This window comes from Culex pipiens, chromosome 3, assembly GCF_016801865.2.
Source record: "Culex pipiens pallens isolate TS chromosome 3, TS_CPP_V2, whole genome shotgun sequence".
NCBI lineage: Eukaryota > Metazoa > Arthropoda > Insecta > Diptera > Culicidae > Culex > Culex pipiens.
Window position 1 is genome coordinate 77,884,519 of NC_068939.1, and position 13,878 is coordinate 77,898,396.

Consider the following 13,878-nt stretch of genomic DNA (forward strand, 5'->3'; position numbering starts at 1 on the left):
AAAAAAAAACCAAAATAAAAAAAAGACCAATACAGTTCAAATAAAAGAAGGCAAATTGATTTAAAAAAATCGACGGGAAAAATAAAAAATAAAAATACACAAGAAAATCTCCAATCTAAAATCTCAAAAATCAAATTTTATTTTAAAAACTCGAAAAAAACTGGGTTAAGAAAAAAAACAAGTTCAAAAATGCAATAAGTCCGTTGCAAATATTTTTTGAAGTTTCCCGGGCAGACGGTAATAACAAAATTCATGCCATTTCAATAACAAATACTGTTAAAATAACAAAAAGTGTTATGGAATATTCTTGAAAAATCCATTTTTGCATAAGAGTTTAATAACAGTTTATGTTATCATAACAAAATTTGTTATTGGTCTGATATTGATTGAAAGCGAAAACAACTTGGGAATAACATTTTTTGTTATGGAATAATAACTCGAACTGTTATTGTGAATTTGACGTACCCAAACAGACACGAGTTTGACGTATCCAAACGAGCATTTGCCTTTACGCCCAGCAAAACTTATCAGTGTTGCCAAGCTCAAAACATACGTTGCCAGATCGATTTAGCAAGCTTAGACCAGTCTCCCTATTTAGGGTCTCTAGATCGGATTAGTAGTTAAAATAACAAAAAATAATAACAAAGATTTGTTCGAAGAATAACTCAAAATGTTATTAGTCTGTTATTACAATAACAATCCAATAACAAAAATACCATAACGACGAATAACAAATCTTGTTATAAATAACATAAAATGTTATTGGCCTAGTATTTTCAAATATCAAAAAATGTTATTCCCAAGTTATTGCCGTCTGCTCGGGTTATCTCCCTCGACTCTGACCAAAGTCGAGGGGGGGGGCGAAAAAATAAAAAAAGTATAAAAATTGAAATTACGAGCCGTAGTTCAACATTTTAATGAAAAAAGTGTTTTAAAATGCATTATTCTCCTGTCCAGTTGTTTTGCCATCATTAGTATCCAAAATATCTAAGCATTGACGAAAATTTTATTTTTTGCGAAAAATAAAATGTTGCGGTGCTGTACATTGGAATTTCATAAAAATTAAAAAACATTTTTAAACAAGCCCAAACATGCTAAATATGATTATCAATGCAGAAAAATGCATTTTAGGTTGTTTTCAGTTGATTAGACTTCTATTTTCATGGAAATTTTGAATTTTTTCGACTAATATTGAAGGGAGGGGGGGGGGGGTGACATAAACTTTTAAAAATATTTGCAACGGCCTAAATATATAATGATATAACAATCTAAAATTTCGATGAACAGCACCGCAAAAACATTTTTTCCCGATTAAAAAAATTGTCAAAACTTAGATTGTTTAGAAACTAATGTTTGCAAAAAAAACTGGTTAGGATTATAATGCATTTAAAAAAAACATTTTTTCAATCATTTTTTTTAAATATTGAAGGTACCTTCATCTTTTCATTGTAGTAAAATCAGTTAGCAAATTTGTAAGTTTCATCCAAATAAAAAACAGATTTAAAATCTCTGCAATCTTGGCAAAATTTTAGAAAGTACCTCAATTTCAATTCCCTTAAAAAATAAAACTTGGGACAGTTATGCGCTTACAGCCAATCAAATCAAATAGGTAAAAGAATCAAAACATTCCAGGTCTTCACTTATTATTCAATAGGTATTTGTATTTGGCTTTGTATAGGTAGACAATAACATTTCACTGATGTTTAATTGCAATTTGGCAATAAGAGAAGATGATAAATACCGTGGCTTGTTTACTTGGGCTTGAATTTAAAGTTAAATGCAAAAATCCAGCCGATTTCTCAAGTTTGGAGAAGAAAAATGTGTGTAAATTAAATCAAAAGTGAAAATAAAAAAAATGACGACCCAGTTCGAGCGGTACCAGTTTGGCGACACCGAGTTCGAAGTCCCGGCGCGGTACATCCACCTCGAGGCCAAGGGCTTCGGCGCCCAGGGCATGGTCTGTGCCGCGTACGACACCCTGTTCGGTCGGCCCGTGGCCATCAAGAAGCTGTCGAGACCGTTCCAGAGTGCTGTTCATGCGAAACGGGCTTACCGGGAGTTGCGGTTGATGAAGTTGGTCGATCATGTGAATATAATTGGGCTTTTGGACGCGTTTACGCCGCAGCGGATGTTTGGACTGTTCCAGGACGTTTATCTGGTGATGGAACTGATGGAGGCGAATCTGTGTCAGGTGATTCAGATGGAGTTGGACCATGATCGGATGTCTTACTTGCTGTACCAGATGTTGTGCGGGATTAAGCACTTGCATTCGGCGGGGATCATTCACAGGGATTTGAAGCCGTCGAACATCGTGGTAAACTCGGAGTGCAAGCTGAAGATCTTGGACTTTGGACTGGCGCGGACAGTTGGGAGTCACTTTACGATGACGTCTTACGTGGTTACGCGGTACTACCGCGCTCCGGAGATCATTCTCGGGATGGGTTACAAGGAGAACGTTGACATCTGGTCGATTGGGTGCATCTTCGGCGAGATGATCCGCGGTGGCGTGCTCTTCCCGGGCAACGATCACATCGACCAGTGGAACAAGATCATCGAACAGCTGGGAACGCCCGACCCCACCTTCATGACCCGACTGCAGCCAACCGTCCGGAACTACATCGAGAACCGCCCTCGGTACAACGGATTTCCCTTCGATCGACTCTTCCCGAACCTGCTCTTCCCGGATTGCTCCGACGGGGAGAACCGCACCAAAGCGGACCAAGCTCGGGATCTCCTGAGTCGGATGCTGGTCATCGACCCTGACCAGCGCATCTCCGTCGAGCAGGCCCTGCAGCACAGCTACATCAACGTGTGGTACGACGACCGGGAAGTCAACGCCCCGGCCCCGGGACCTTACGATCACACCATTGACGAGCGGGAACTCAGCGTCGAGCAGTGGCGCCAGCTGATTTACGAAGAAGTGAGGGAGTTTGAGGTTCGAAACCGGGCGATGTTTGGCGAAGGTAGTTCAAGGTCACCGCTGGTTGGGTGTCAGCTGCAGACGACGACTTCTTGAGGAGTCTGAAATAAACGTGTAATTACCAAAAAAAAAAGAGTCGTTATTAAGTCATAATCACAAAGTCCTTGTGCCAGTGTGAGTTGAGACGACGACACAACTCATCAACCGGCGTTGCAGCGCAGCAGGTCTCCATTACACAAAAGCTTTCAACAAGTTTTTTTTCCCGGGGAGCTTTTCTTTGCGTTCGCCTCTTTTGTATCGCGGGGAAAATGAAGAAACACACACATTCACTCACATGAGTCTTTTATGCCTTTTTATGCAAACGTCGCCGCTCGTTAGCTCAGGTGGGGGAGGTTAGGTGACGGAATGTGTGTGTTTTAAAGAGGAGAACATCTGTTTTGTTACTTAAGACCGCGAGAAAGAAGAGCATGGAAGGGTGGGAAAGCTTTTATTCCTTTTTCTGTTTTGTTTTCCGCGCGCACCTTAGAAAGGGTTGTTTTGTTTGGAAGAGAGAGACAGAGAGTTTTATTTCGCATTATTTTGAAAGAAAAATGCGGTGTTGAATAACAAGGGTGAAAATGACTTGTATTTTGGAACCTAATTCTATCGTTATCGTCTTTTAGATTATTCATTCGGCGATAATCTTTCTAATATCAACTTAATTCAACCATATCAGGTTATAACTTCAATGCTTCCACAAAGAATATAATTTTGAAAATGTACACTGAAACCCCGATGGTAAGACACCAATTGTTGTCAAGCGAACGGGGTCACTTTTTAGTTGGACACCTCTTTTACACGTAGTTCACACACACTGCCGAACGTTGGTTTTGGCAGTGTGCGTGAGCACCGTGTAGCCAGTGACAGTTTGTCACTTTTAAGTTTGACTTTGTCAAACCAACGGGGTACAAACTAAAAAGTGTCAAACGAAAAACCACCAACCACCTGGGTTTGAGTGTAGTAAGTTTCGAAGTAAAAATACTCAAAATTGTTCACAAAATACCGTTTTTTTTAAGTACTCAAATTTTCATAATTTGCAATATGGGTATTGAACGAAGTGAAATTTTGTATGCTTTTCCGCATTCTTAGATTATTAAACACTAAAATTTTCACAAAATAACTTATTTTTTCAAAATGGTAAAATTTTCAAAATATGTAGACAAATTTTCTATTTATTAAATTTTGTATTGTTATAAACTGAAGTTTTAACAATATTTCGCATTTTTTCAAAAATACTCAAATTTCACTTTTTTGCAGATTTTTTATGAAAATATCAAAAAAAAAATCACAAAATACCGAACTTTTTCAAAAAATCTTAAATTTTCAACAACATAAAAAACTAAAAAAAAAAGTGAAAACGCTCACTTTGCAAATTTAGAAAATTTGAATATTTTGGAAAAATACGGTATTTTGTAAAAACTTCAGTATTTTTCCATATTGCAAATTTTGAAATTTGAGAATTTTTGAGAAATAAGATATTTTGTAAAAATTTCAGTTTTTCTTTTTCAAAAAAAACTTTAAAAAGGTGAAAAAGCATACCAAATTTCATTTTGTTTGATACTCATTGCAAATTTAAAAAAATTAGTATTTTTGAAAAAATACGGTATTTTGTGAAAAAAAATTTTTTCAACAAAAAAACTCTAATAAAGTGAAAACGCCTACCAAATTTTGCTTCGTTTCATACCCATATTGCAAATTTTGAACATTTGGTTATTTTCGAACAAAATACGGCATTTTGTGTAAATTTTCGTTTTTTTTTTTTCAAAAAAAAATAGGGTGAAAAGGCATACCAAATTTTGCTTCCTTTGATATCTTCGATATCAAATCCATTTTGCAAATTTTTTAAATTGGAGTATTTTCGAAAAAAACGGTATTTTGTGGAAATTTTAATATTTTCCAAAAAATACTGTAATAATTTAGAAATGCCCAACAAACTTCGCTTCCTTTGATACCCATATTGCAAATTTAGAAAATTTAGGTATTTTCTAAGAAATTCGGTATTATGTGATTTTTTTTGTATTTTCCAAAAAAATACTTCAATAAGAAGAAAAAGCATAACAAAATTTCGCTTCGTTTGATATCTATACTGCAAATTTTGAAAATTTTAGTATATTCGAAAAAATACGGCATATAGTAAAAATTTTAGTTTACAACAAAAAAACTTTAATACAGTGAAAACGCATATAAAATTTTGCTTCGTTTGATACCAGTATTGTAAAATTATAAATTTTAGTATTTTCGAATAAAAACAATATATTGTGATTTTTTTTAGTATTTTAAAAGTAAAAGAATGTGAAAAGCATACAAAATTTCGCTTCGTAGCATATAGCAAATTCGCCCATATAGCAAATTATCAAAATATATGTATTTCTAAAAAAAAAAACGGTATTCTGTGAAAAAAATGGTATTTTCAAAAAAATAAGGCGAAAAAGCACACCAAATTTCGCCTCGTTAGATACTAATTTTAGAAGGTTTGAAAATTTAAGTATTTTCAAAAAATACGGTTTTTTTTGTGAAAATTTTAGTATTTTCAAAAAAAGTCGCCCAACAAATTTTGCATACTTTAAAGTTTTCATATTGTAAATTTTTAAAATTTAAGTATTTTCATAAAGTAAGAATAAGAATTTTGTAAACAATTTTGAGTATTTATACTTTGAAACCTACTTGCTGAATAGTGGTTCACAAAACGGCCTCAATTTTGAACTGTCAAAGTGGAACCAATTTACTATTCACCAAAAGTAGAGAGTATTGTGAATCCTTAAGAAAGTTGAAGGCGAGATCGTATTTAAAAAAATCCATACAGAAGCTGTCTTATTTGTTTGATTCGATTTAAAACCCTGATTTAGTGAAAATCCTTTCTGTTTGTTGGATCAGCTTCGCTAGAATTAGCGATGTTTTTTCGCTGGATCAGAAAGAGCTGCAGGTTTCCAAAATCAGCCAGGGAATTTATCGCAAAACAGCTCATTTACCAGTAAGAAAAAAGTCATGCTTGTGCTTGAACATCCTCCTCATCCTCCTACTTTGTAGATGTAAACAAAGCGGGATCATTCGAAAATTACGTTACGCATTCTCTCTATTCATCACTCAAAAAAAAATTACTTCGAGAAAGTTTGTATTTTCATCAGAAAAGTATTTAAACTTCCAAAATACAACTTTTCCTTATCTTTGTAATCAAAAATTTCGTCTGAAATGATCGGATTTATCAAAAGAAAAATAAACATTTAATTTAAATAATCTCCTCCCCCACTTTCAAACCCAACTCACTCAATTTATACTACATTGTAATTTATGAACTCCACTCAATCGTCAGCCTCCCCGTTGTCATCACCAAACTGTGACAGATCCGACGATGAGCCCGGCGTAGATTCTGAGGATTCTGAGCTGCCCAGTATCTGGCCGTTGCTCTGTCTCGCCAGAGGGGTGCCCCCAGCGGGAGAATTATGACCGAGGCTAATAATATATTTCATGCTTGGGAAAACATATTTCTTCGCTCCAGAATGGGCGACTGTCACAGATTACAGACGTAGAAATGCTCGCTGCAATTTGAAATAATACCGCCATCTATGATTTGAAGTGGGAACTAGTTTTTTTTTGTATCGATTTTAAGGGTTGAGTCTATTTCTCTATTTTTGATTCCGAGAAAAATGAGGTCGCGGATTGAAGCTTCCATGCCCGGGCGCAAAATTAGATCATTCGTTCCGGAAGCTGCGCGGATCGTCATCTTCTCAAGAGAGCTGTCAAGACACTCATATATATATCGTGGGAATCCGACCCCACTTCCGGTGGAGCGGCAGCACAGTTTTTACGACCCCCACGGCTTTATTGCTAATTTCATCGGGTGACATCGTTTCGCGCAAGAATCAGCCAGTTGGAAACTACTACACAGGGAACATTTGTACCAGTTTTTCACGACCCTTAGTTTATTAACCCGATAAAAGAAACTAAATGCAATTTCTGGGAGTGTGTTCTTCCCCATAATCAGGTTGTCCACGCATCGCGAGCAAATTGAATTTTATTTCCCCGCTAGATGGCGCACGAGCGTCGTTAGCATACATTCGGGGGTATTCTGCGTACTGGAATGGTATAGTTTCAGGCGAAATAACCCAGGAAACGGGAAGTGCTGTCTGAATCAACACATCATACTGAATCATTTAACACTCCTCCGTCCAAGGCGGAAAAAAAGTTGGAACGCTAACTTCAACTCGCTAGTTCTTAGCCAAAACTCAACCAATCTGGATGATTCCTTTTTCCAGAGATTTGTACGGATCTCCAGATGAGCCTAGAACTTTGCAGATCTCGATTTGATCAATCCTCTAATTACTACGACTAAATTAGTCGGAGCAACTTTTTTTTCGCGTGTATTTCCGAAAAGCGACTCAAGCGGGAACATTTTTGCTACGCTGCAAAAATACAATAACTTTGCTAAAATGTTAGCAAAACCCATAAAATTATACATCAAAATTTCCGTTATGATCTCAGGATTATGATGAGCTTCTCAAATTTCCATTATTTTCTCAAAAAAATCACAAAACTACGTAAAACTACAGAAAAAATATAAAATGCCTCATTTTATGACTAGAACTTTATGGTAAAATCATTGATTTCATTGATTTTTTTTATGAAAATGTTTCAAGTGATCTAAATTATATGTTTCAGAATCATTCTGGGTGTGTTTCTTCCTAAATACTACAAAATTTTACCAAAACTACGTAAAATACAGAAAATTTTATGCTTTCCTTTAGAACTTTATTTGCTTCATGATAAAATCATTGATTTATTTTATGAAAATGTTTCAAATGATCTAAATTATAAGTTTCCGAATCATTCTGAGTGTGTTTTCATCCTGAATACTACAAAATTTTACCAAAACTACGTAAAATACAGAAAATTTTATGCTTTCCTTTAGAACTTTATTTGCTTCATGATAAAATCATTGATTTATTTTATGAAAATGTTTCAAATGATCTAAATTATAAGTTTCCGAATTATTCTGAGTGTGATTCTTACTGAATACTACAAAATTTTACCAAAACTACGTAAAATACAGAAAATTTTAAACATTCCTTTAGAACTTTATTTGCTTCTTGGTAAAATCATTAATTTATTTTATGAAAACGTTTCAAATGATCTAAATTTTAAATTTTCCGAATCATTCTGAGTGTGTTTCTTCCTGAATACTACAAAATTTTACCAAAACTACGTAAAATACAGAAAATTTTGTGCTTTCCTTAGAACTTTATTTGCTTCATGATAAAATCATTGATTTAGTTTATGAAAATGTTTCAAACGATCTAAATTAAAAGTTTTCGAATCATTCTGAGTATGTTTTCATCCTGAATACTACAAAATTTTACCAAAAATACGTAAAATACAGAAAATTTTATACTTTCCTTTAGAACTTTATTTGCTTCATGGTAAAATCATTGATTTATTTTATGAAAATGTTTCAAATGATCTAAATTATAAGTTTCCGAATTATTCTGAGTGTGATTCTTACTGAATACTACAAAATTTTACCAAAACTACGTAAAATACAGAAAATTTTAAACATTCCTTTAGAACTTTATTTGCTTCATGGTAAAATCATTAATTTATTTTATGAAAATGTTTCAAATGATCTAAATTATAAGTTTCCGAATCATTCTGAGTGTGTTTCTTCCTGAATACTACAAAATTTTACCAAAACTACGTAAAATACAGAAAATTTTATGCTTTCCTTTAGAACTTTATTTGCTTCATGGTAAAATCATTGATTTATTTTATGAAAACGTTTCAAATGATCTAAATTTTAAATTTTCCGAATCATTCTGAGTGTGTTTCTTCCTGAATACTACAAAATTTTACCAAAACTACGTAAAATACAGAAAATTTGATACTTTCCTTTAGAACTTTATTTGCTTCATGGTAAAATCATTGATTTATTTTATGAAAATGTTTCAAATGATCTAAATTATAAGTTTCTGAATTATTTTGAGTGTGATTCTTACTGAATACTACAAAATTTTACCAAAACTACGTAAAATACAGAAAATTTTATAGTTTCCTTTAGAACTTTATTTGCTTCATGGTAAAATCATTGATTTATTTTATGAAAACGTTTCAAATGATCTAAATTTTAAATTTTCCGAATCATTCTGAGTGTGTTTCTTCCTGAATACTACAAAATTTTACCAAAACTACGTAAAATACAGAAAATTTTGTGCTTTCCTTAGATTTTTATTTGCTTCATGATAAAATCATTGATTTAGTTTATGAAAATGTTTCAAACGATCTAAATTAAAAGTTTTCGAATCATTCTGAGTATGTTTTCATCCTGAATACTACAAAATTTTACCAAAACTACGTAAAATACAGAAAAATTTTAACATTCCTTTAGAACTTTATTTGCTTCATGGTAAAATCATTGATTTATTTTATGAAAATGTTTCAAATGATCTAAATTATAAGTTTCTGAATTATTTTGAGTGTGATTTTTACTGAATACTACAAAATTTTACCAAAACTACGTAAAATACAGAAAATTTGATACTTTCCTTTAGAACTTTATTTGCTTCATGGTAAAATCATTGATTTATTTTATGAAAATGTTTCAAATGATCTAAATTATAAGTTTCCGAATCATTCTGAGTGTGTTTCTTCCTGAATACTACAAAATTTTACCAAAACTACGTAAAATACAGAAAATTTGATACTTTCCTTTAGAACTTTATTTGCTTCATGGTAAAATCATTGATTTATATTATGGTAATGTTTCAAATGATCTAAATTATAAGTTTCTGAGTTATGCTGAGTGTGTTTCTTCCTGAATACTACAAAATTATTCCAAAACTACGTAAAATACAGAAAATTTTATACATTCCTTTAGAACTTTATTTGATTCATGGTAAAATCAATTATTTATTTCATGATTTTTTTTTTCAAATGATCTAAATTATAAGTTTCCGAATCATTCTGAGTGTGTTTTCATGCTGAATACTATAAAATTTTACCAAAACTACGTAAAATACAGAAAATGTGATACTTTCCTTCAGAACTTTATTTGCTTCATGGTAAAATCATTGATTTATTTCATGATTTTTTTTTCAAATGATCTTATTTATAAGTTTCCGAATCATTCTTAGTTTGGTTCTTCCTGAATACTACAAAATTTTAACCAAAACTACGTAAATTACAGAAAATTTTATAATATTTATAATTTTATGTTGGTATAAGAATGTAGAGCATTGTTTTGGAAGCTTATTGTATGGGGGCAGTTCTCTACAGAATCGGTATTTTTTCTTTAATTTTATTTATTTTTTTTATCCGGCAGAAACTATTTTGGTGTCTTCGGTATGCCCAAAGAAGCCATTTTGCATCATTAGTTCGTTCATTTAATTTTCCATGCAAATTTGGCAGCTGTTCATACAAAAATGATATGTGAAAATTCAAAAATCTGTATCTTTTGAAGGATTTTTTTTATCGGTTTGGTGTCTTCGGCAAAGTTGTAGGTATGGATAAAGACTCATAATACACGGTAAAAAAATGGTGATGCAAAAAACACTATTTTTATTTTTTTTATTTTCTGATATGTTTCAGAGGACATCAAATGCCAACTTGTCATAAATTATCAGAATGGGCAAAAATCTTTGACCGAGTTATGATTTTTTGAATAAATAAATTGTCAACTTCATTTTTCGATGTTATATCGAATTTGCAATCAAAAAGAGCTTCAGTAATTTTTTTGTATAAAATGCACCGTTTTCAAGTCAAGCCATTTTTAGGTAATTTTTTTGAAAAAAGTCGCAGTTATTCATTTTTTAAATAAGTGCCCATGTTTGCCCACCATTGAAAAACATATTTTTGAAAAGCTGAAAGCTGAAAAGCTGATTTTTTTTTAAAAGGGCCTAACATTCAATATTACGCCCTTTTGAAATATTAGTCTTGATTTTAAGTTTTTGAAAATATTTTTTTCGAAAAGATCGGAAAATTTCACAATTGTTTCATACTTCAACATTGTTAATCGGACCATTTGTTGCTGAGATATCGACATTAGAAAATGGTGGGTTGTTTGGGTGAGACTTAGAAAACATCAATTTTCCTGTGTTTCAACCTGTGAATGGCAATATCTCAACAACTAAGGGTCGTATCAACAAAATTCAAAAAAGCAAAATATAGAAAATTTTCTCAGCTTTTCAAAAAGGCGTCATCCATAAAGTATGTCACGCTAAAATCGGCCAAAATTAACCCCCCCTCCCCCCTATGTCACACTTTGTCACGCTGGCTCCAACCCCCCTTCGAAAAGTACGTCACATTCTGTTGAACCCCCTCCCCCTTCATATTGATTTTTGAATAATTATTACATGATTTATAAATAGGATTATTTATAAATTCAGAGTTCAATCGAGAAAGTTTTTAATTTTTACAGGTTGTGTTTAGATTTTAATTTTTTTTTTTTGAATGTTGTTGTGATAGAAATCACCATCAACAGTTTTTTTTTTGAAAATATAATAATTTAAGCATATTAAATCTATCATCGGAAATTCAGTTTCTTACAGCCTTGTGTCGTGTTTGATTTATGAGTAAATTTTATCTATCATCTATCATGAAATAAATCAATGATTTTACCATGAAGCAAATAAAGTTCAAAAGGAAAGTATCAAATTTTCTGTATTTTACGTAGTTTTGGTAAAATTTTGTAGTATTCAGGAAAAAACACACTCAGAATCATTCGGAAACTTATAATTAAGATCATTTTTAAAATAATCATAAAATAAATCAATGATTTTACCATGAAGCAAATAAAGTTCTAAAGGAAAGCATAAAATTTTCTGTATTTTACGTAGTTTTGGTAAAATTTTGTCGTATTCAGAAAGAATCACACTCAGAATGTTTCGGAAACTTATAATTTAGATCATTTGAAAAAAAAACATAAAATAAATAATTGACTTTACCATGAAGCAAATAAAGTTCTATAGGAAAGTATAAAATTTTCTGTATTTTACGTAGTTTTGGTAAAATTTTGTAGTATTCAGTAAGAATCACACTCAGAATAATTCGGAAACTTATAATTTAGATCATTTGAAACATTTTCATAAAATAAATCAATGATTTTATCATGAAGCAAATAAAGTTCTATAGGAAAGTATAAAATTTTCTGTATTTTCGTAGTTTTGGTAAAATTTTGTAGCATTCAGTAAGAATCACACTCAGAATGTTTCGGAAACTTATAATTTAGATCATTTGAAAAAAAAACATTAAATAAATAATTGACTTTACCATGAAGCAAATAAAGTTCTAAAGGAAAGTATCAAATTTTCTGTATTTTACGTAGTTTTGGTAAAATTTTGTAGTATTCAGTAAGAATCACACTCAGAATAATTCAGAAACTTATAATTTAGATCATTTGAAACATTTTCATAAAATAAATCAATGATTTTACCATGAAGCAAATAAAGTTCTAAAGGAAAGTATCAAATTTTCTGTATTTTACGTAGTTTTGGTAAAATTTTGTAGTATTCAGTAAGAATCACACTCAGAATAATTCAGAAACTTATAATTTAGATCATTTGAAACATTTTCATAAAATAAATCAATGATTTTACCATGAAGCAAATAAAGTTCTAAGGAAATTATCAAATTTTCTGTATTTTACGTAGTTTTGGTAAACTTTTGTAGTATGCAGGATGAAAACACACTCAGAATGATTCGAAAACTTATAATTTAGATCACTTGAAACGTTTTCATAAAATAAATCAATGATTTTACCATGAAGCAAATAAAGTTCTAAAGGAAAGTATCAAATTTTCTGTATTTTACGTAGTTTTGGTAAAATTTTGTAGTATTCAGTAAGAATCACACTCAGAATAATTCAGAAACTTATAATTTAGATCATTTGAAAAATTTTCATGAAATAAATCAATGATTTTACCATGAAGCAAATAAAGTTCTAAAGGAAAGTATCAAATTTTCTGTATTTTACGTAGTTTTGGTAAAATTTTGTAGTATTCAGGATGAAAACACACTCAGAATGATTCGGAAACTTATAATTTAGATCATTTGAAACATTTTCATAAAATAAATCAATGATTTTACCATGAAGCAAATAAAGTTCTAAAGGAATGTATAAAATTTTCTGTATTTTACGTAGTTTTGGTAAAATTTTGTAGTATTTAGGAAGAAACACACCCAGAATGATTCTGAAACATATAATTTAGATCACTTGAAACATTTTCATAAAAAAAATCAATGAGATCAATGATTTTGCCATAAAGTTCTAGTCATAAAATGAGGCATTTTTATTTTTTCTGTAGTTTTACGTAGTTTTGTGAATTTTTTGAGAAAATAATGGAAATTTGAGAAGCTCATCATAATCCTGAGATCATAACGGAAATTTTGATGTATAATTTTATGGGTTTTGCTAACATTTTAGCAAAGTTATTGTATTTTTGCAGCGTAGCAAAAATGTTCCCGCTTGAGTCGCTTTTCGGAAATACACGCGGAAAAAAAGTTGCTCCGACTAATTTAGTCGTAGTAATTAGAGGATTGATCAAATCGAGATCTGCAAAGTTCTAGGCTCATCTGGAGATCCGTACAAATCTCTGGAAAAAGGAATCATCCAGATTGGTTGAGTTTTGGCTGAGAACCAGCGAGTTGAAGTTAGCGTTCCAACTTTTTTTCCGCCTTGGTCGTTCGTGTAAGTACGGGATGCCTTGGACGGAGGAGTGTTAAACTTTTCTTATTGTGTTTGCACTCCGCACAATCTCAAAACTTTGATTTGAGGCAAACAAAGGTTAATTTTCGACAACAGAGAATTCTAAACTGCTCTCATAAACTTTTCATACGTGTGTGCAACAGGAAGTACTTGCCCGTGACGGAAAAGCTCGTTCTCCGACAAGTCTTGTTTGCGCAGCAGTCATGACTTGACAACAAGAAACTGTTTG

General features: G+C 31.9%; 2 protein-coding genes across 4 annotated transcripts in view; both read left to right on the forward strand.

The window, feature by feature from the left end:
* Positions 1–13,878, forward strand: part of LOC120424875 (uncharacterized) — a 413,383-nt gene that overhangs the window by 280,216 nt on the left and 119,289 nt on the right. The gene's annotated exons all lie outside the window — the stretch shown is intronic.
* Positions 1,751–3,062, forward strand: LOC120431693 (stress-activated protein kinase JNK-like). Its single transcript, XM_039596807.2, has one exon. The coding sequence runs from the start codon at positions 1,856–1,858 to the stop codon at positions 3,014–3,016; it is 1,161 nt and encodes a 386-aa protein (XP_039452741.1). The 5' UTR covers positions 1,751–1,855; the 3' UTR covers positions 3,017–3,062.

Coding starts and splice junctions, on each gene's coding strand:
- LOC120431693 (XM_039596807.2), top strand. CDS start 1,856: ATGACGACCCAGTTCGAGCGGTACCAGTTTGGCGACACCGAGTTCGAA.